This window comes from Lepidochelys kempii, chromosome 2, assembly GCF_965140265.1.
Source record: "Lepidochelys kempii isolate rLepKem1 chromosome 2, rLepKem1.hap2, whole genome shotgun sequence".
Taxonomy (NCBI): Eukaryota; Metazoa; Chordata; order Testudines; family Cheloniidae; genus Lepidochelys; species Lepidochelys kempii.
Genome location: NC_133257.1, coordinates 76985037 through 77009106, shown reverse-complemented (window position 1 = coordinate 77009106; position 24070 = coordinate 76985037). Strand labels below are relative to the sequence as shown.

General features: G+C 38.8%; 1 protein-coding gene across 9 annotated transcripts in view; it reads right to left on the bottom strand.

Moving 5' to 3' along the window:
* Nucleotides 1–556: 556 nt before the first annotated feature.
* The window catches only part of TRAPPC8 (trafficking protein particle complex subunit 8), a 114555-nt gene continuing 91041 nt past the window's right edge, over nucleotides 557–24070 (bottom strand). For 4 of the 9 annotated variants that reach the window (XM_073331307.1, XM_073331308.1, XM_073331311.1 and 1 more), the window contains 6 exons: nucleotides 21485–21664; nucleotides 19212–19313; nucleotides 8554–8601; nucleotides 6863–7008; nucleotides 3172–3261; nucleotides 557–1664 (listed from right to left, as the gene is read on the bottom strand). In XM_073331307.1, coding sequence (XP_073187408.1) covers nucleotides 1430–1664; nucleotides 3172–3261; nucleotides 6863–7008; nucleotides 8554–8601; nucleotides 19212–19313; nucleotides 21485–21664 — 801 coding nt within the window. In that variant the 3' untranslated portion in view covers nucleotides 557–1429. The remainder of the gene's footprint in view (nucleotides 1665–3171; nucleotides 3262–6862; nucleotides 7009–8553; nucleotides 8602–19211; nucleotides 19314–21484; nucleotides 21665–24070) is intronic. The other 5 variants (XM_073331309.1, XM_073331314.1, XM_073331316.1 and 2 more) reach the window with 2 other exon arrangements.

The following is a 24070-nucleotide window of genomic DNA, read 5'->3' as shown; positions in this document are numbered from 1 at the left end:
GAATCATGAGACTGGTCACTCTCAGTGGGAAGGGCCTGGAGAGTGGGACCCTGGAACAAAAGCAGAAAGAACTGGGAACCGAGTGCTGGTGAACTCCAAGGTGGGTGCCTCTGAATGACATCCCTGGAGAGAGGGGCAGAAGATTTCTATACACCTTCACATTTACTGTAGGTTTGCTGAGAATGGTTTTACAACAAAGATTTTAGGGAAACAAATTATGCCCAGAGATGAAACTTTGTATGGAAAATAGAGACTGATCCTTTCACGGTAAAACAGAAGAGGAAACAAAGGTAGGTGCATGTCTGTACCATGGCCTGCTGCAAGAGGACACTCCAAGCGGGGTTGCCTTCTGACAAACAGCAACTGCAGCTTTTGACTAGAATGCTGTATGTGTACATGGGCTGGAACTGCACCTAAACCAGCACGTCTAGTGTGGATGCATTGCGCCACTGCTATTTACACTAGCGTACAGCTTCTAATTAAGACAATCTTTGTTGACAGGCTACTGCTGTAGATAAGATGCGAGAAAAAAATATGCAACAGAAGTCTATACAGTGAATATGGTGTATGTTTTATTCTATTTACAGTACATTTGTTATAAATATAATACATTTCTTGAAAAGCTTAATTAACTTGAGTAGATTTTTTTTTTAAAACAGATCAACTCAGTTGTTATAGTTACATAATAAAGTGAATGACAATTTAAATGACAATTTCATGGTTGTGAAATAGTGCATTCTGTACTGAGATGAATGAGAAAACACTCATACTGGTTTCAAAATTATTTTCAGAACATCTTCGGTGAAGTTGTGTGTAAGCCATAAGGATCACTGGCTATTAGAACATGAGGACACAATAACAAAGCCCCAAACAAATTTTAAAAACTGAAAAGCGGAAAAAAAACCCCAAACCAAAAAAGACCCAGTATAAATTGCATTTAACAACCTATCAAACTTCACAGTAAGGTTGGCATTTCTGATTAATAATGGCTTTAGTCAGGAAAAGAGACAACAAGGGTTGTCTTCTGAAATGTCTTTTAATATAGCCACAAAATATATTTAAAACATCATGCTGGAAGTTGTAACAGCAGTCAAGCTGCCTTTTTTATTATTATTATTATTTGGACAGGGCCTGGGATTCACAAGTAAATTCAAACAGTTTTATAAGGAGTATTTTAATTCAGTGTTATGAGTATAAATTACCAGAGATGCAAGAGACATTAAAAAGGATATATGCATTTTCTGTCCAACGTGCTTTGCATTAAGAAACAAATTGGCAAGTAGTCTGAATATTTTGCTATTGTCTCCTACACGATCTTTTGTAAGTTAGATGTTGGGGTACCACATTCCAAAACTGGAATAAATGTCAATCCGCAGAATAAGAAAAGTCAGATTCTTTTGGTTTTTAGTATGATCTTTCAGGTAATTGGTCAAATGTTATTGATGATGATCAGTGCTGGCATGGAGTTCTGCTGACTTGTTTCAAACAAAGTAACTTGGTCTGCTAACTTGGCAAATACTCTGTGAGTTCCAAGATTATAGACTCCTGTACGAACAAAGCAAGCTTTCAACTGCAAGCTACAGACCTCCTGGTTTTTAAGCTGAAGTTTGTACTGTGTTTGTCCAAGCCACGTGAAAGAACCATGTATTTCTAGTGCTTCTGGACTGAAAGAGAGAGGGGGGGGAATAAAAAAATCAGATATCTACTTCTGAACCTCTTATGCTTAAGTGTCTACCAAACACGCACACATTCGAAATGACTGTCCTACAAAAAATTTTACTTCACTGTGTAATATGTTTCCTGTATTAACTGGTATGCAAATGCACTGTATCTCTGGTGTTTTGGCTGTCCGATGTTTTTGAAAAAAGTGATTAGATGAGCTGACTAGTGCTCAGCTCTCCATTAATTCTATGAACTAATATATAAATGAGTTATTTACAAAATTGTTCAACTGGGATTTCCTGGTGGATCACTGTCCTTACACTCTTCTATCTGTCAACATTTGTATTAGAAGCCTGGCACATGGAGTTTCATACCCATCTGGCAACCCCTTGGCACTGGGCAAATGCATTCTGATTAGACTGAGTTTTGCTAAATCTGTCTCAATTATTGCCCTTCAAAATCCATCTCTGGGAAACTTTTCAGAACGCCTAATTGGGACAATTGCTGAGAATACTATTCAGCTATTTAATTACACTACGTCAAGTCTGATGACAATCAGGCACTTAGAATATTTTTTGGTATTCAACCACTTACATAGATTGTGGAATAAAATATTCCGAGACGAAATTATACACAGAATTCAACCAGCTCTCCTATAGGTAGAGCATCAGAGGCATCTGATTTTTGCCTCTTTCTATGCAAGTTCTATTTTAAAAATCTCATTATTTGTTTTTAAATGTTTCTAACTCAGATGCATGGCTATATTTCCAAGTAAAAACTATAGTCATGTGCAGCAGTGGATACAATCTAAGAACCTGTAATAAGTGCTGTTAAAGAAGTTACAATTTTTGTTAGGATGAGAAGTAATTTGTCAAATTTTGTATTGCTTATCCTACAATATGGATTTCTACACAGTAATTCTAACATAGCAATTACCTACACATTTTTAAAACAATGAACTCTTACTGTACACCATTTTAGAAGAATTTTAGATGAAAATAACTATATTTTAGCATTTTAAAAGTTAACTCTTTTGTTACAGTTGAGAAATTGTCTTAAACAAAATTAATAATTTTTAATGAAAACAACATGTGTGTTGATGTTCCTCTCATTTTGCTGATATCTTCATTGTAGGAAACATTTCCCCAAACCAAGGAGATTTAAACAGCAAAAAAATAAAATATTATTGTCCCACCTTTCTTTATAATCCAGTCACTGCTCCCAGCTCTCTTGGCAATACAATCCATTTCTGTTTTACTTCCAAATGGACATGGGTTTTTGAAAAATACTCATATTGACTTAATTACGTTCTTATTGAGATGATGAAAACCTCCCATTGACATCAATGGGAACACAGTGAGGATGAAAGTCCTATCCTAAATATTTGATACATTTAATACACACTTGATAAAATAACGTAAATAAAATCGGATTAAGAGATCTTAGTAGCGCTGTGACCTATATTCACAATAAACATTTGTTGTAATTTAACATTTAGAAGTTTATTACCTTGTTGTTTTATGCCGCAAGTCAATTATTACATCAACATCAGCCTCAGAACAATTGGAAAGTAGAAGAGTGACAGGTACTAAACAAAGGCTGCAAGAGAAAATTTGTTTTACGATGCAAGATTTATACATATTACTGGTCAGTCCTGAGGATTACAAAATGTAACAAATTTTAAAAGAATTCTTATGTTCTTAATTACTCAATCATGTAAACATTAAAATACATAGTGGTATTTTGTATGACATTATTACAGTCTAATATCAGCTCCTGCAGGCTGTCAGATTACCATTTTTACTTCTGAAAAAGGAAATTCACTGCAGTATATTTATGCCTGTGACCTCAGAGAAAAAAAATTATCTCCTCAGTTTGTCTAAATGAGATCTGGTAATGCAATACTTCATAGCGTAGCTTGATTTTTGCAAGCTTTCTATAAAAAGATCATGTACAGCAAGGTGCATTAACAACAAATTTTAGAATGTGAAGAACATTTGGCCCAACATGCTGGTCTAAATTTTGACTTGCTGCAATAATATCTTTACACTTTCTCTCCATATATTTCTATCCCCTTCTGCATACTGTTGACTAAAAGAGCTATTTAAACTATTCGTTTTAAATAGCCTGAAGAAATACAGGCATTTTAGCCAGGGCAGGTGAACAGTGCTCAACTCTAGCTGGAGAAGTATGGACATTCGAGTCCAACTTATTGCAGGTTGTTTTTTTAAATTTAGGTATTGCTTTGTATTTAGTATCCTGAAGAATTCTACCTGAATACACTTATTAACACTAATGCTTTTATACAGAACACTCCTTCAAGAAGGATCCCACAGCACCTTTATACACAAATTTTTCAGGGTCGCGCCCCCGCTTTCTCTGGTCTGCTCCCCAGGAAGGGTAAGGGGGCTGTCATAAACATAAAGGGAAGGGTAAACACATTTCAAATCCCTCCTGACCAGAGGAAAAACCCTTTCATCTGTAAAGGGTTAAAAAGCTAGGATAACCTCGCTGGCACCTGACCAAAATGACCCATGAGGGGACAAGATACTTTCAAAGCTGGAGGGGCGGGGAGGGAGAAACAAAGGCTCTCTCTGTCTGTGTGTTGTTTTTTGCCAGGAACAGAAAAGGAATGGAGTCTTAGAACTTAGTAAGTAATCTAGCTAGATATGCGTTAGATTCTGCTTTGTTTAAATGGCTGATAAAATAAGTTGTGCTGAATGGAATGTATATTCCTGTTTTTGTGTCTTTTTGTAACTTAAGGTTTTGCCTAGAGGGATTCTCTATGTTTTGAATCTGATTACCCTGTATGGTATTTACCATCCTGACTTTACAGAGGTGATTCTTTTACTTTTTCTTCAATTAAAATTGTTCTTTTAAGAACCTGATTACTTTTTCATTGTTCTTAAGATCCAAGGGTTTGGGTCTGTGTTCACCTATGCAAATTGGTGAGGATTTTTATCACGCCTTCCCCAAAAAGGGGGTGTAGGGTTTGGAGAGGATTTTCAGGGGAAAGACGTTTCCAAGCGGGCTCTTTCCCGGTTATATATTTGTTAGACGCTTGGTGGTGGCAGCAATAATGTCCAAGGGCAAAAGGTAAAATAGGTTGTACCTTGGGGAAGTTTTAACCTATGCTGGTAAAAATAAGCTTAGGGGGTTTTCATGCAGGTCCCCACATCTGTACCCTAGAGTTCAGAGTGGGGAAGGAATCTTGACAGGGGCCAGGGCTGGGGTTAGGTCAGGAATGGAGCTTTGGCCGTGGATGGGGCCTGGAGCAAAGCCGCAGCCAGGCCACGGTAGGGGGCTGGGGCGGGGCTGGGGCGGGGCTGAGATTACAACTAGGGACAAGACTGGAGAAGAGTTGGGGGAGGAGCGGGATTTGGTGGCAGCTCCCTCCCCGCCCCCCACAATGGGGACTGGCCCGGGTCCACCGCGCCCCCAAACATTCTTCTGCACCCTGCTAGAGGGGTGCGCACCACAGTTTGTGGACCATGAACTAGTGGTATCACTTCATCACTGAAATGCATCAATAGGATTGCTTACCAGTGAACACTAAGACTGGAAGTAAAGAATGCCTTCAAGAACTGACCTCTGCAGGGGGAATTTAGGTAGTAAGCACATAACCCAAATTGGAATATGACCAGAATTAGACCCCTATTTGAATAAGTGCAGGCTCTCATCATTATATCAGTCATTTTTGTACTTCATTCCACTTATGTTAGTTAGTTTCACTTCAATATCTATTGTACTAGCATAAGAATGTAATAGTTAAGTTGCCAAAGCACAACAAGGAAATGTATACATTCTAAAAACAAAACAAAAACATCTTTTTGCTAACAATTAAATCATTAATATCAAGTTTTGTAAATAAAATTCCAAAACAATCTAAATTTGAAACCTAAACTAGTTCCCTTTATTTTAGTTTAATGCTTACCAAAAAATTGACAAGACTGTCAATTCAATAAGAAGCGCATAACCACAAAATAGAAGCTACAGGAACACAATTATCAAAATGAAAAATCTTTTCTACAAGTGCTTTAGTTCATTGGTACTACACTAAGTTTCCACTTTCAGCCATGTTAAACATCCTTTTCCTGCCATACTTTATATCCAACTCATGTTAACATTTGGATATTATACAGACATAGTAACTAAAAATTAATAACTAGAGCAAGAAGTTCTTTTATCTGTTCATTCAAATATTGTCATTTTGCAGCATATATAGCGTTCACTTTCAACCCACTTCTTAATCACTGTTTATGCTGTGATTTTCTCAGGCTGTGAAGACAAAGATATTATAGATTTCTTCATCATTACTTTCATTAGCTACTTAATGAGTTATCTAACTTAACATTCCTATTTATTTTTAAAGTGAAATTATATAAAGCAAGGGGTAGTCAACTGGCAAACCACAGGCCAAATTCAGATGACCAGATGCATTTGAATGGACCCCGAAATCTTTTAATTTTCTTATTATTGTTTTTTTTTATTACTTTCTCTGGCGTCTGGACTTTGACTAAACCTTGACCAAGAAATTTGGATCTTGATAAAAAGTAATTGACTACTCTGATTTATAGCAGTGGTTCTCAAAGCTGGTCCGCTGCTTGTTCAGGGAAAGCTCCTGACGCGCTGGACTGGTTTGTTTACCTGCCACGTCCGCAGGTTCGGCCGATCGCGGCTCCCACTGGCTGCGGTTCGCTGCTCCAGGCCAGTGGGGGCTGCAGGAAAGGCGGCCAGTACGTCCCTTGGCCCGCACCGCTTCCCACAGCCCCCATTGGCCTGGAGCGGCAAACCACGGCCGGTGGGAGCCACGATAGGCCGAACCCGCGGACGCGGCAGGTAAACAAACTGGCCCAGCGCGCCAGAGCTGAACAAGCGGCCGTTTCCCTGAACAAGCGGTGCACCGGCTTTGAGAACCACTGATCTATAGTACTTCATTTTCATTTCATGTGTCCAATCGTCAACTGATAGAAAATACTATTGTGTTGCAATTTTACCAATACATTTACAAAAAAATCATTTTTTTGCTTTATAGCTTGTGTTTCTGTTGAATTTTTCCTTGTTCATGGCAATTTTATTTTATCCCTTTATTTCATCCTTCCACAGAGCACGATCTAAAGAGGATTTTTATTAAAGAAACAGAAAAAAATAGTTTCCTAAAGGAATCTGGAAATATTTTAAAACGTCATATTAATCAAACCTTTTTTGATGAAATGAGTGATTAAAGGACTCTGGATAATGAAGACTAGTCTTGATGAGGTTAGAAAGCTGGTCTGGTGTTGGTCTTGTGGGTAGTGAAGAGCTTTCTGGTCGAAAAAACTTTAAGAAAACCATTTCTGGTGATTCCTAGAACACACAAATATTCAGACAACTTCATTTAAAATACTCTTATAAATACACTAACACAACACACTGTACGACAAGGGATTAACCAGACAGATGTTAATTTGAAGGTACTATTTTCTCCTAAGAACTGTAGCTTCCAATAGATTACACTACTGTGTCCCAATGTTTATGGGAGGCAATTAAGGAAATTAATGTGTCTTACTGTTTTAGGTGAGGAAGTGGTGCAATTCTTACGATTGGGCTCCTATAACACAGGCAGACTATTAAATTTCCTTCTCCCAAAACTGCTTTTTTAAACCAATGTGTTAAGAGTTCTGCAAATATGCATTACTGGTAAGATAAAAATGGAACAATGTTTAGACAGTGCACCAAGTTAATCTTGGGTTTTCACAAACCCAAGGGGAGGTTGCCACTAAGGAACTACAGGTAGCCAGGAAAGCTCCAAAAGTGGGTGGCATTGGGTGGGAAGGGAACATGTGGTAATACAGTACATCTCTAAAGCTGGAACCTAGGAAGCTCCTTCAGAAATGAAAGCTACCTTCCCCTCTAGACAGAGGAAAGCCCAAGGAAGGGAGGTGGTGGAGTACTCTCCCCCTTGGGGGATATCAACCTCCAGGACCGAGGGGATTAGATGATATGGAAAGGTGTAACTTCAGTGCATCACCCTGGCTGCATCTGGTTCAGAATCTAGATGATACGGTACTTGTCCAACACCATCCAGTCTGTTATCTGCTCCAATCAAAGTTACTGATGAGGGGTTAGCTTTCCTTATTCACTTATAAACCGTTGATGCAGAGTCAATTATTAGTGACATAAAATGCATGCCCAGTAATCAACATGCCAGCAGCTGCTAAGTACAAGGAGTTGATTGATTAATCCCATTTCTGCACTTCACTAAGAAACAGTTCACAATATTCTTAGTTTATTGCTACACTTGTGTCAACAACTTCTATGACAATAATTTCTTAAAATACTGAAGACAAAACACACTATGAGAAACACACTGAGATTGTGACTTGAGTCAATAAAAGATAGCAGGGAAAATCCTGGCCCACACTGAAGTCAATGGAAACTTTGCCACTGACTACAATGGTGTTAGAATTTCACCCAGGAAATTTAAATAATTATTAATTTGCATTATAGTAGCATCCCCAGGTCTGGTCATACTAGGCATAGGTCATTAGATGACAGCATATGCTTGAAAAAAATTTAAGATTATGCCCTTTAAACCAAAACTGTAATTCGCTGCACTCAGACCAGCAACCTAAACACTCAAGAAGCAAGAAGAATATTCTTATTAACAATGGAATATAGTTGGAAACTATCTTTTTAATTCAGTTGGCATTTCTGGTCCTGCTGTAATGGAATCCATCTTGCTGAAAGGTGACACCATGTGTAACACTAGCTATATTTAGAGACTATACAACTCCATGTAGGGTGTGGAGGGAAGGTTATAAGATTTATCTAACTGGAGAATATTCAATATTATCTTGGATAGCATATATCAACACCCTAGAAATTGCTCTTCCCCCTAAAGTCAGTTACCTGTTCCAAGTCCTCCCAATCAGAATTCCTGAGTACTTTTTTAAAACCCTACAAAAAACAAATATCAAAATTTATCTGAACAGACAAAAATCAATAGGATAAGTTACAGAAAAACAGGTTGACAAAGTAAGTCTGGCATCATTACACTTCATTATTTGATTACTTAACATGTTTGAAACCCTTAGTTCAAAGCAACATTACACTGGTACTGAAAGACTGGCAACAGATTGACAATTTAACACCCCAAATTTAAGACTAGTCTTTTGGTTCCTAAATAAGACATCACTTTGACAACCCTCTTTGTACCCAGAGGATGAAATACTGGCTATGCTGAAGTCATGGCACAACTCCCATTGACTTCAATAGGGTCTGGATTCCACCCATATAGTTATTATATTTGGGAGGAAAGGCTTTCAAAACACAAGCACTCAGAGTGCTGGCTCTCCACTAACAACATCTCACTGAGTTTCCTTTTCCTGGAGAGTTTAGGAAAATCTAGATAAGAAACCATAGAATTAGAGAGACAAGGTGGATGAGGTAATATCTTTCAATTGGACTAACAGAAGTTGGTCTTGTAAAAGATATTACCTCACCCACCTTGCCTTTCTAATATATCTTGGGACAAACAAGGCTTCAATTGTCATACAACTGTCAACTTGTAAGCAAAAGAGATCTCTGTTCTCAGGAACAAATTTAAATAGAATTCCACTAATATCAATAACGAGGAGACCGATGGAACCTTAAAGACTACCAGATTTATTTGGGCATAAGCTTTTGTGGGTAAAAAACCCGCACTTCTTCAGATGCATGGAGTGAAAATTACAGATACAGGCATAAATATACTGGCACATGGGTACCCGCATGGCCCCACAGTATGCCAACATTTTTATGGCTGACTTAGAACAACGCTTCCTCAGCTCTCGTCCCCTAGTGTCCCTCCTCTACTTGCACTACATCTTCATCACATGGACCCACAGGAAGGAGGACACCTGGATTTCAACAATTTTCACCCCACCATCAACCTCAGCCTGGACCAGTCCACACAAGAGATCCACTTCCTGGACACTACAGTGCAAATAAGTGATGGTCACAAACACCACCGTATACCGGAAACCTACTGACTGCTATAATTACCTACATGCCTCCAGCTTCCATGCAGGACATATCACACAATCCATTGTCTACAGACAAGCCCGAAGATACAACCGCATTCGCTCCAATCCCTCAGACAGAGACAAAAACCTACAAGATCTTTATCAAGAATTCTTAAAACTACAATGCCCACCTGGGGAAGCGAGGAAAAACTGACAGAGCCAGAAGACTACCCAGAAGTCACCTACTGCAGGACAGGCCCAACAAGGAAAATAACAGAACACCACTGGCCGTCACGTACAGCCCCCAGCTAAAACCTCTCCAGCACATCATCAATGATCTACAACCTATCCTAGAAAACATTCCCTCACTCTCACAGATCTTGGAAGGCAGGCCAATCCTCACTTACAGACAGCCCCCCAATCTGAAGCAAATACTCACCAGCAACTACACACCACACCACAGAAACACTAACGCAGGAACCAATCCCTGTAACAAACTCCGTTGCCTACTCTGTCCCCATATCTACTCTAGCGACACCATCAGAGGACCCAACCACATCAGCTACACCATCAGGGGCTCATTCACTTGCACATCTACTAATGTGATATATGCCATCATGTGCCAGCAATGCCACTCTGCCTTGTACATTGGCCAAACCAGCCAGTCTCTATGTAAAAGAATAAATGGACACAAATCAGACATCAGGCATGGTAACATACAAAAGCCAGTAGGAGAACACTTCAATCTCCCTGGACATTGAATAACAGATTTTAAAAGTTGTCATCCTTCAACAAAAAACCTTCAAAAACAGACTTCAGAGAAACTGCAGAGCTACAAGTCATTTGCAAACTTAACACCATTAATTTGGGCTTGAATAGGGACTGGGAGTGGATGGGTCATTACACAAAGTAAAACTATTTCCCCAAGTTTATTCCCACCCCCCACTGTTCCTCAGAAGTTCTTGTCAACTGCTGGAAATGGCCCACCTTGATCACTACAAAAGGCCCCCCCCCCCCGCACCCCGCTCTCCTGCTGGTAATAGCTCACCTTACCTGATCACTCTCCTTACAGTGTGTATGGTAACACCCATTGTTTCATGTTCTCTGTGTATATAAATCTCCCCACTGTATTTTCCACTGAATGCATCCAATGAAGTGAGCTGTAGCTCACAAAAGCTTATGCTCAAATAAATTTGTTAGTCTCTAAGGTGCCACAAGTCCTTCTGTTCTTTTTATTGGAAACATTGTTACCATTCAACTTCATAGATTAACTGAATTAGTTATAACACATTTTTAACTTAAATGAGAAAAAGCAAATATCTTTACATAATACCTGATCTCTGTTGCTTGTATTTCAAATGAGCTTACCATCACCTGTACTACTATGATCATGTACCTTATGCTGGTTTCTTCAACGTGGTTTTAGAATGTTTTTTGTAACCACACTAGAATCTCCATCCTGCATTAATATTGGTTTATACAAAGTCTAAGAATTAGTGTGTTCAAACTAAATTTAAATTGTTAAGCCAGTATTAAAGCAGACTTAGTAGACTTGTAAAGGTCTCCCAAGTAAGTGTCAAAAAGTGCTGCTTTTCAACAAGATGGGTGCCAAAAGGAGGTAAAAGCTTTTTTAAAAGCACATTCACCTTCAACTGTTTAAAATCAGTTTGAAGTTTTTGTACAATGAACGTGATCTCAAGAGGTGTTGGGCACCTTCAAGTCCACAGATTCAATGGCAACTCCTCCCAGTCACTTGACAATGTCTATGTGCTTTTTACATCTTTTCCGGATAATGTTAAAAACACTTGGTTTTAAAATTAACTGATGTATTTAGCAAAAAGAATACTTAATATAATTTTACACAAGTCTCATGCAGTTCCAAGGAGAAAAATACATGCTCTTAGCTGAGTTTGAAAGATTGAGATAAATAGGAAGGCAGCAAGAGCTGCAAAGAGAAGGCTCCTGAACCAACTGAGTAAGGACAGAGGAAGCAAGAGCTAGAGAGAAATGGAAAAATCCCAGATTTTAAGTGGTGTGAAGTGCCAGTGAGAACAAAAATAAAGGGATGTGGAGAAATTGGAAATATCGGGAGAATCTAATTAGAATCAGTGAGCTCTCGTTTCAAACCTCAGATTAACGCTATTCACTCCCCCTCCCCCCCGCCCTTTGCCTACTTGTTTGCTCTCCTGTGTTAACTTTAAGTACCATTCATACCAATTCCTAATCATTTTGAAATGAAGGCTACGTGAAAGATGTTATACAAGACTGCATTGTATACTTTGCTCAAACCTAATTTAAAATTAATACTTTTTACATTATTTAGCTGGAAGAGTAAACAACACAGACAGGACTGGGGTGTCAAATTCAGCTGTATGGCTTCAGTGCAAGATTATGAGAGCGATTGGGCTCTGAAAAGCGCATTTTTTTAAACTATTAAAAACTAAAGTCAGAGGAACCCATTTTGCTGGTGTGATCATGTTGTAAAAGAACCCTCTAATAAAAACTGGTATAAGAGTATACTAATACCCACAATATAAAAGTGACAACCTCAAAGTATTTGTCTCGAAATGGGTACTAGAGGGAGGGGGAAGATCTCCTGCGTTCTTTCCATAGAGACTCATGATGTGAACCAAAAGTATTGATCTATTTGTAACATCCCACTTTCTTATAAATTATGTTTAGCCTGAATAACCCATCAATACCCAATTTTATCCTCCAATTTCCTATTCCATATATGAAGCTTCACTGGCACAAGCTACCTCCTCCCTCTGAGAACTTACAAATAGTCACTTCACAACTACCAGTTTTTGCCCCAAGGTTCTCTTCTCTAAACCAAATTGCTCCAACCCAGTCTTTGGTCTTGTACAGACTTGGATTTAAAGGTGTGATATTAGCATGTGTTAGCTAACACGTGCTGGCACATTTTAAGAGTCTACTATAGATAAGTTTCAGAGTAACAGCCGTGTTAGTCTGTATTCGCAAAAAGAAAAGGAGTACTTGTGGCAACTTAGAGACTAACCAATTTATTTTCTTTTTACTATATATAAGGAACACTACCTTTAACTTGTGCAAACTGGCAGAATTAAAGCCTAGTGCAGAGCTAAAAACCACAACTTTAAACCCAAGCCTAGCCAAGGCCACAGTCTGAGATACTACCGGTATTCAAGTGTATGGCAGAGGCTTGAAACGCTAAACCTTTGGATCGTTATCGTGCAGAACCAGACATCAGCATGGAAGCATGTCTTCTGGAATGGTGGCAAAAGCATGAAGGGGCGTACGAATGTTGAGCATATCTGGCACGTAAATATCTTGCAATGCCAGCTACAACAGTGCCACATGAACACCTATTCTCACTTTCAGGTGACATTGTAAATAAGAAGTGGGCAGCTCCCGTAAATGTAAACAAATCTGTTTGTATTAGCAATTGGCTGAACAAGAAGTAGGACTAAGTGGACTTGTATGTGCTAAAGTTTTACATTGTTTTGAGTACACTTATGTTAGAAATGTAGATTTTTTTTGTAAGTTGCACTTTCACAAAACAAGACTGCATTATTTAATTGAGGTGAATTGAAAAATATTTCTTTTATCTTTTTTGTAGTGAAAATATTTGTAATAAAAATAATATGAAGTGAGCACTGTACACTTTATTGTGTTGTAATTGAAATCAATATATTTGAAAATGTAGAAAAACATTCAAAAATATATCTAATAAATTTAAATTGGTATTATATTAACTGTGTGATTAAAAGTAATTTTTTAACCAAGTTAATTTGTTTTGAATTAGCTACAATTGACAGCCCTACTTTTAATTAAAATTGCAACGTTATCCAGCCCAATCTCCTTCCAGTCTTATTTTCTTGCCTTGAGATTCCTTTAGCCTGAATTTCTATCCATGTGATCAAGAGAAAAATGCTTTGACAAACAGTAAGGAATATTATAATATGGAGAAGTGGCTGAAGTTGAATGTGGAAAATTAAAAAGTAAAGGATTTCAGGTTACTGTAGGTTGGGAAACAAAGGGGGAGGAGATTGAGGCTGTTGAAAACTGAAGTGAGCCAAGGCAATTATAGCTTGGGAATAGTCACATTTTGAGCTTTGGCTAGCTAAAGCTAATTGGTCACTGCAGATGAAGATGACAGGTAAGACTCCAAGTGTTAAAAAAAGAGCTTCAGTATGGCAGTGTTAGAGGCAGTGGCAAGGAAAGTTCTTACAAATACCTAACTAATTTTCACTAAATTGCAGTAATTCCTATCCTATAATGAGTACTTTCATAGATGGACCTTTGTCCACAAATTTTACATATTAATGGACATAGCTGGTTTAGTACTAGAATATCTAAGCCAACAGTAGAGCATGAACATCCTTTTTTAATTATTTTATATATTTAAAATATATATACATATACATATACAGAGAGAGAGAGTGTGTGTGTGTGTGTGTTCGTTCGTTCGTTCGTCCTCTGCCTTGGTGGATCCTGTGCTTATTGGCGGATTTGCTCACCTCAGAGGTTCACGGCAGCCCTCAGTTTGGCCACTTTCGTGGCTCAAATCTGCCGTTCACTCAGTTAGCTTCATCACAAGACAACATGGGGAAAAGGAAGAACAATTTCCCACAGTCTCTGCTGATCCACTTAGTGGGTCTGGGAACAGGCCAGAGACCTTCCCCTCTGGTGGAACCCACAGTCCAGTTCAACTCCTCTGGTATCAAGTAGGAGTTGGGGGGATGGAGGATTTGGGGGGAACCCGGGCCCACCCTCTACTCCGGGTTCCAGCCCAGGGCTCTGTAGATTGCAGCTGTCTACAGTGGCTTCTGTAACAGCTGCGTGACAGCTACAACTCCCTGGGCTACTTCCCCATGGCCTCCTTCCAACACCTTTATTCTCACCACAGGACCTTTCTCCTGATGTCTGATAATGCTTGTACTTCTCAGTCTTCCAGTAGTATGCCTTCTCATCACAGCTTCTTGCGCCTCTTGCTCCCAGTTCCTCGCACACACCACAAACGGAAGTGAGCTCCTTTTTAAACCCAGGTACCCTGATTAGCCTGCCTTAATTGATTTTAGCAGCTTCTTGATTGGCTGCAGATGTTCTAATCAGCCTGTCTGCCTTAATTGTTTCCAAAAAGTTCCTGATTGTTCTGGAACCTTCCCTGTTACCGTACCCAGGGAAAACAGACCTACTTAAACTCGGGCTAATATATCTTCCTTCTGTCACTCTCCTGTAGCCATCTGGCCCAACCCTGTCACAATATGTATATGTATTTAAATGGTAGGTTTATTGCCAAAGCTTGTAATTTTGTAGGCCAGACAGCTTTTACAGTAACATCTCTATTCAAATGTTCGGCTGTATTATTAGTTTGCTTGAATTGATTCCGTTTTATAAATAAAAACCCAATCCTCAGTTTATATTCATAAATTCCTATTTCTAATTTCTGCTTCATATTATTGCTAGAAACTGTATTGTACCACTTAGTTCTTAAAGAACTCAGTCACACCTGGCCTAGTTTCCTTTTTTTCCCCACCCCCGTCTCTCTTTTTTGTGCTGCTCAAAGGAGTAAGCTACATTTGGCATTCTTTGATTCTAATTTTATCTCAAGAGCAGTTTCTCATGTGTAGACTGGAGGGGGGGGGGAAGCCAAGGGGATAAACAGATTCAAATTGTCTGTTCATTAAAGACACTACTACACTACTGCACATGAATCAAGTTTTTAAAAAGCAATGTTGCTTAGCAACATTAGATGCGTCAGAGCACATGGATGTAGCAGCACTGTCAGTTATAATTTCTATTTATAACTTATTAGAACAAAATATTAAGACTAAGATGTGCCAAAACAGATAGCTGACCAATCTAGTCCAATATTCTGCATCCAACAGTAACCAAAACCTAATGTAGAATATGAAAGTGAAAACTCCATCTCCTCATAATGCATATATAGACAGTGGTATAATACTGTACATATAAGGGGAAAAATCTTTCTGATTTCCACAGGGAACAAGCTATGCTATGAAGCATATGATATTACTCTTGTGCTAGCTAGGATAGCAAAGAGTGATTTAGAATTCCTAATTTCATGGCCAAAAGTTTAGGGAAGGAAATGTATCCATTTGATGTTGAAAGTGCAATTTAATCAGTCTGGTAATATGCAATTATTCATACTGGAATTTGATTAGGTCCAGGATTACACTAAGTTTTTTTTTAAACAGTTCTGCTGGAATTATTATGGACTCCATGTTGTCAGCATCTTGGTTTTACAGTCTCCTTGAAAATTGCTATGGTTCAGTCAGTTGTGGATGATAATCACCTGCTGGCAACTGCTGGAAAGGCAATTATATGTTCTCAGTTTAGAAGCATTTGGTAATTGAAAAAAAATGGCTGAACAATTTCTCCCTGAGCAGCATGATTCCACCTTGTAATCTCTTCTGTTCAGTTACAGACAGTGAGGCCAATAGTTAAGATTGCCCAACACTTGTAAGCCATTGGTTTCAGTTGCTAACTTAAGTCAAAACAGCTTAAATTTGACAAAGTTTTCCATGCCAGGTGTCTGCTTAGGGCTGAATTTTTGGGGGGGTTAGTTTCAGTAAAAATGGTTCAGCCATTTCTCAAAACAAAGCTACTTTTCAGCATGGCAGAGGTTTCTTTTTTTAGTAGTCACAAAATCCATTGTATAAGCCAGTTTCATGATATGAGGATTACACAAGAACAAAAGGCTTTATAATGTGTACAATTTTAGATAAAATAGTGAAATATTTACATAAATAGCTTTTTTAAAAGTACTGACCGGTTACCAGACACTAATGACAAAAATACAACCATTCGTACCAAAATGGTTAAGAACTCGGAAGCCTGCTCCTCTTAAGCATAAATGGCATTTGGATACCACAGAGGAAAGATGCTCTTATAGGGGAGGTACTGGACAGGAACCTAGGGAGACCTGGGTTCAACTTCCACATCTGTCACAGACTTGCTACGAGACACAAGGCAAGCCACATACTCTATGCCTCATTTTCTCATCTATAAAATGGAGTTAATACATCCCACAGAAGGGTTGTGAGGACAAATTCATTACATCTTCAGATGCTGCACTGACAGGGGATATGTAAATACCTAGACCAGGGTTCCCGAACTTGTTCTGCCGCTTGTGCGGGGGAAAGCCCCTGCTGGGCCAGGCTGGTTTGTTTACCTGCCACGTCTGCAGGTTCGGCCGATCGCGGCCCCCACCGGCTGCGGTACACTGCTCCAGGCCAATGGGAGCTGCTGGAAGCAGCGGCCAGTACGTCCCTCGGCCTGGAGCAGCAAACCCTGGCCACTGGGAGCTGTAATCCACAAAAACCGCAGGCCCGGCCGGGGCTTTACCTGCACAAGCGGCAGAACAAGTTTGGGAACGACTGATCTAGATACATAACCATATCTGCTTTCAGATGCAATTAGAAAAAAAATTAGCTCTTGTCCTAGCAAGCTAACAGTATAAATATAGTCAAGTTTGCTATACGTTTTTGCAGAAGGGGGCTCACAGGAAATACATACAATACAGATTTAGGGGAAAACAAAATTAAGATAGCTAACATGTAAACAAAAATAGGCAGGATAGTGTTACTTAACTTTTAGTTACTGAGACTCACCTACCTTTACCTTGCACATTACTCGTTTTAAATTCTTCTTCACATTCACAAATACATTGGACTATTCATGTGTTCAGTATTACACTGAGTTAATACAGTTTTGTACACTACTAATTCTTGTAATTACCAATGCTGCACATACACATACTCATATATTCACCACTTCGTTGCAGACCCAAATTATTCATTTTCTTCTATAGCTGTTTTTGTGATATCAGTGAGAACAGATATTTTAAAATTTAATTGATCGATCTCTCAATTCAGTTTGTCAGTTTCTCTAGTTATTTCCTCTGATAATTCTATTTATTTTTATAACTTATAAGTTTTATAGGGAAAGCTACACTAGTGCACAGAATACATCAGAATAAAGAAGATTCAAGCATTTTTATTTAATCCCTTAGTGCATCAAAACTCAAAGTCCTTATTTTGGAAGCAACTTATTTTATTTATTTATTTTAACCCAAGTTGATTGGGTCTTTTTTGTGTCAGAGGGAACTCACCCAAGTTTCACTACTATTATATTACCAGGTACCTTTCTTATACTAACATGCTGACTTCTCTATTGCCTCTTAATACAATATTGTATTAAGAGCTCTGAACTTTTTTCATCCAGTTTGATTTTAGTCCTGCAACAAAACTCAAGGAAGTAATTTGTTTAAGGCAATTATGCAGTTACATCTCATCTACATGGGTCATGGGCTTACTGCCTTTTTTCCTTTAACATGAAATTAAGTTAACCATTTTGAGGTCCAGTAATTAATACTACTGAAAATTAAGTAAAGCCAGTAAGTGCTAAAACACTGAACTTTAGCTCTTAATAGATTTGTCTGAATATCCTATGATTGTTTAATTAGGTGTAAAAAGCTTGCGCATTCAACGACACTCTTCCATATACTTGACGTTCCCATTATCAGCAGATCACTGAAGTACACTAACAACTTCCAAGACGAAAAGGAGTACTTGTGGCACCTTAGAGTATTCCTTGTGGCACCTTAGAGTACTCCTTTTCTTTTTGCAAATACAGACTAACACGGCTGATACTCTGAAACTTCCAAGACATTATTCAGATCTAGTATGTAAAACATGTATTTAGAGAATCCTCAGTGCTTATATCAAAAGTATAATTAGGAACTATGCCATACAACAGTATCTAAAATTATATTCATGTCTTTGTCAAACAATCACTTCTGTTGCTTACACTTTTATATGTTAAAAACACCTAGCCAATATTACACATTAACTCCCTTCAACATTTCGTATGTTACACGGCACCAGCAGAAAACCTCTAAGAGAGTGGTTCTCAGCCTGTGGTCTGCAGGCCACTTGTGGTCCAATCAGCACACCACTGCGGTCCATGTAAACATTCTCAGGGCCACACAGGTAGTATATAATATAGCGTGGATGTGGCCCGCATAACACCGAGAGCTGCATATGTGGCCCAAAATGGTAACTAGGTTAACAACCACTGCTCTAAGACCTTAGATGTATTTACGTTTTCCACTGAAAGTTTTGTTTTTATAGTTGTGTCAGTTAAGACTTGAAAGTATGTTGCTAAAATTAGTCTAAAATTAGCAGATTCCTTTTAACTTACAAGATGTATACTTACAAGAGGTTTACAAAATTACTACTACAGAAGCCTTTACAAGGTAATTTCATTAACTTATTTAGATACGCACATTTTGGAAACATACAGAATCATAGAATCATAGAATATCAGGGTTGGAAGGGACCTCAGGAGGTCATCTAGTCCAACCCCCTGCTCAAAGCAGGACCAATCCCCAATTTTTACCCCAGATCCCTAAATGGCCCCCTCAAGGATTGAACTCACAACCCTGGGTTAGCAGGCCAAAGCTCAAACCACTGAGCTATCCCTCCCCCCCGAACCAAACACTTTATAAAGGTTTTTGTAAAGCAAGCAGTTTTTAATACAAAAAAGTATTAGGATTACCTGCTTTTGAGGAAAGGAATAAGCCTCCTTCCCTACTGTGTGAAGAAGAATATGATGCTGGCCTTCTAAAATAAGCTGCTTGTTGTCTTCCACAACATACGCCTAAATACAAAGATAACAGACATTTAATATTTCTTAATTTGCTGCAAACCTCAAAAGTGTTATTCTCTTTTATAATACAAACTTTAGAAGTGATGACTACCTTGCATTTATACCACCTTTTATTTAGAAATATTCCAAAGTACACCATAATCTTTACCAACAGATTTACAAAATTATGAATAAAGGAACCACTTCATCTTCCAATAAAGTGCAATTACTTTGCAGTAGAAAGCTAAGCAGCTAATTAATAAATCCCATCTAGAACAGTCCTCTGCGTTGCCTTAATGTTTCTAATTCAAGGAACTGTGAAGAGTGGGTATGCAGTGTATTTCACAAAAATAATTAACAATAAAATTCACTTTAAACAAAATCTCAGGTGAACTATGTAAAATCTTAGGATACATTGTAGATACACTTATTTAAAATCAGTTTTGCTCCATTCTAGCATTGTGGTGTATTTTTAGAATTATTTCAACACTACTAAAGATTACCGAGTCAGTGCTTAGTTAACATTGCAGCATATTTTAAGGGAGATTTTATGGAAGTCTCCTGGCAGCTTCTAAGCTGCTATCATGGGTGGGAGGAACCCGTATTTTCCACTGTGTTTACCAAGGTCCTAGTCTGCAGCCTCAGAAAGCAAGACTCCCACTGAAGTCAGATCCTAGATGAACGCATTGTGAACTTCAGGGGAAGTCACTTATTTCATTTCAAATAAAGGGAATTTTGAATCTTACTGTTTTTGCAATTACTCTTCATTTGGAACACCACTGCATGTCAGCAGTTACAAGAGTCAACACTTTTTTAGTGTTGCCAACTCCCTCTATAGGAACTCTTCACAACTCTCATTATGAATCACAGTCTCTTGCTACTACCTTGGAAGGGACACTTATTCCCCCACTGTAGAGGGAGGTAACAGTTTGCAGAAGCTCACTTGAGACAGAGCTGGATCTAGACCTCAGGTCTCTAATATAATGAAGCCAAGTCCCATTTATTTTGTCTTTCAAAAACTACACTCTTAAAAAAGGTGCTGTGTTACACACTAACAGTGAGTGGGCTCTGCGTTATCTGTAAATAGCTAAGCCATATAAAGGATTTTATGGCTCTGCTATTGCTTCTATACTAGGGTGACCAGATAGCAAGTGTAAAAAATCGGGACGGGGGTGGAGGGTAATAGGTGCCTATACAAGAAAAAGCCCCCAAAAATCAGGACTGTCCCTATAATATCGGGATATCTGGTCACCCTATTCTATACTAACAGGTCATGATTTTGTAGCTCAAATGGTAGAGGTGTCAGGTTCAGTCCCTGCAGACAATCCCAAATGGGGGCACTGTTACATTTAGCTATACTGTTTGTAACCACAATCTGCCCCCAGAGCCAGGAAGAGAAACGCTAAAGCAGGAATCCAGCAGTGTTCTACTGCTGTCTAACATGTCTTGTATGTATGGGCCAGTCAATTTAGGAAAACAGCAGGCTTTCACCCTCAACAATTTCTTCCATAACTGAAGTGGAAAAGTCTGGTGCTTCGTGGAAGTGAAAAAAAAAATATATAAAAGTTAGCATGCAGACTCCCGAACAAATGTTGGAATTTTATATTGCCAAACATAGTATTTAGATTCAGTGTAATTTGTTATGTTGATACATTTTTAGTGTTTATACTTGGTAATTAAAGCCACCCCTTTAAAAAGTGAGTGGGAGCATTACTTCAAATAAACCCTCTAAGAATGTGAGCAAAGTGTGGGAGAGTCTACCTGTGTGTCCAGAGAGATAAAGACTCTGGCTGCATAAGGTTCAAAGAGGTCAGAACTTGATTTACTATCTTTCAAAAAGCAAGCCTCATTCACCCTGAGGAAACATAGGCACATATGGAGGGAACAGAATCTCTCAAGTATTAAGCCAATCACATTTAAATCTAGACATGTTTAAAAAAATGGCTTTATTATAGTAATAATTTTCAGTAGTGTCCCAACCTTGGTTTCAATTAACTTAATTTCCTGTTTTCAGACAAACTAAAGTTTAATGAAAACAAAAGCTAACATTTGTCTGCAAATTAGGAGTACATCTCAAGAACATTACATTAGATATAAACAAAATCTCATTTGCTCTTATTTTCTACTAATCATGTTTCATAATCAAGCTACTATATGGATAATTGAGAACAGACCATACATACCTTCCAGAGAACAACAATATTCAAATCCACCTTACTACATTTTTGTATCAATCTGACTGCCTCATCAAATGACTGTTTCACAGCTCCTTGAAACGTATTTGATTGTGTGTGTGTTCTTTTTAATTCAGAGGATAAGCTTCGGAAAAAAAAGTCTGCACACGGACTAGCTGAACTGATTATCTGTAAGAAAACACCACATTTTGCTTTCAGTACATGTAATAAACTGATTCAAGTTTAGTCTATGAAGGTGGAATTTCCTCTGTTGTGGAGCTTCTCAGCACTAACTCCCTGGTAAGCAAAATAATCATGCATATGGGCTTTTGCAAATCTTCTGTGCCACAGAAGTTAACTCCATACCAGCTCTAAATAAGCCAGTGTAGAAGAGAGGAATGGAGGTAGTCCAGTTCTATCCCATGACCAAGGGGGAACCGAGGGTCTACTGTTCCAAATGATAGCCTGCCCTATTGAACTGATCATGGTTTGGGACTCCCCAACAGGCTTTAACTACCTGCTAACTCATGTAAACATTACAACTGCCCTGTCTTAACTAGGCTTTTACCTCAAGTTAACCAACTCTAGTTAGCTAAACAGAATTAAGAACACCTCTTTTGTTGTAGTGCATACCCATATTTTACTCTTATTACATTATTTCAGTCATTTTTATAGGAAGCTCTAGCACGCCTATGATTTGGAGCAAAACACGATTTTTGAAAAGGATGTGCTGTTTGCGATCCCCAGGGAAATCTGGCCAAGTTATAAGCCTGAATATCACAGTTCACTCATGCTTATTAGAGGTTTGTTAGAGTTTGGCAGGTAATTTCTCCAAAGATTTGATCAGCAATGAACATGCGCCATTCCAACAGATCCTCTATGTGGTGACTAGACTATACACACATCACCCCCACAGAATGAATGCGCAGGCTCAATGTCTGGGCAGCAGGACACTGCAGTTGTTTCTTGGGGGCCAGACATCAGCACTGAGACCAGAGACACTCCTGTGCTCTCAGTGCCATCACTTCGGGACCCAAACAGCCCAGAGAAGAAAAGTAGCCTGACTGGCATGCAGAGAGGTTAGGAGAAAGACTGGGAAAGGAGACAAAGGGTTTGTAGCCACTGGACAACACATCCCTCTCAAACCTTGAACTGAATCCAGGATTCTGGGGTCCCAGCATTATACTGTTATCTGCAAACCACTGTGAAACCCACTGGTAAAATCTGTTTCATCCCTCTCTAGTGGCTGGTCCATATCGAGTAGTGTTTCTCAGTGACCGGTCCGTGGATCTCCATGACACAGTTTAGAAAGGCAGCAAGCCGGTCAAAAAGGTTGAGAAACACTGATGCAGAGGAAGACTAACTACTGCTATTTGTTACTTCATTGCTCAAGAGAGAGAGCCCTGTGCTGTAGTGCTAAAGGTTCCAGCCCTGCTGATGACTCTCGAGGGCATCAATATGGTTAAAGTGTTGCATTTGATGTTTTCCTGGAGGCTTCCCAATCCTGCAGTCCTGACTATATAAAAATTTCAACTTTCATTTAAAAAAAAAATTAGTCCTCATGGTCAGAGAAGAGTTTGAAATTGTGTCCCGAGTACACACTGAAAGCTTAGAAACCAGAAGCAAAGAAAACCAAAAAAATTGGGTCTCATGATTTTCTTTTTTTTTTTTTTTTTTTTTCCAGGCCAGACTAATTTTTGAGCTCTTGATGATAGCAATACTATGGTTCCCAGCATGAAATTAGGATACAACTTCCTGTGTGTATAAAATAGCAAACTTAAAAAACCAAAAAGCCATTAAAATATTAAGGCTGCAAAGTCTATACATGGGGTAATAACACCTCATTTCATTTTCATTTTGTAGGCCCAATCAATTTAACCAAGAAAGCCTCTTTCATTGCCCTTAACTATACCCAAATTGAGGCTTGAACTTTGACAGAGGCAGTGGCCAAAACCCTGGTCTAGGTCATTATGAGGGGAATATGAAGTTGGAGGACAGAAAAAAAAAAAAAAAAAGATATCACTACGATCCATCACTTACTCCAGAACTTTTTCAACCAAATCTCACAGAATAAAGTAGCAGTTGAGGAGTCTGTCCTTGGGAGAAGACTGGACAAGGAGGTGGTGGCAATATTTGGTGCGTCTTCCTACTCCTTCATCCCCACCCTTCAGAGGTCTGTCAAAATGTCCAAACTATATTATCTTGTGCAACCCTGTTAGCTGTTGTGTATTGGCAGATTCCTCAGACCATGGGAGAGGAATGATTAACCCTGGGCTTGGGGAAGTAATAGTCTATGTGTCAGTATAATAATGCCCACATCTGTAATTTTCACTCCGTGCATCTGAAGAAGTGGGTGTTTTACCCACGAAAGCTTATGCCCAAACAAATGCGTTGGTCTTTAAGGTGCCACCGGACTCCTCGTTGTTTTTATGGGAGAACTGTGTTTCTAGAATGTTTTCCTACAAGGGAGACTGATGAGACACAAGGACTCTATTAAATTTGAAACACACACAGAAGAAATACTGCCCTGACATTTTTGTGGGCCTTACTATATGAAACTGCCCAGGATTTTTACACTTAACTAGTATTTGTATT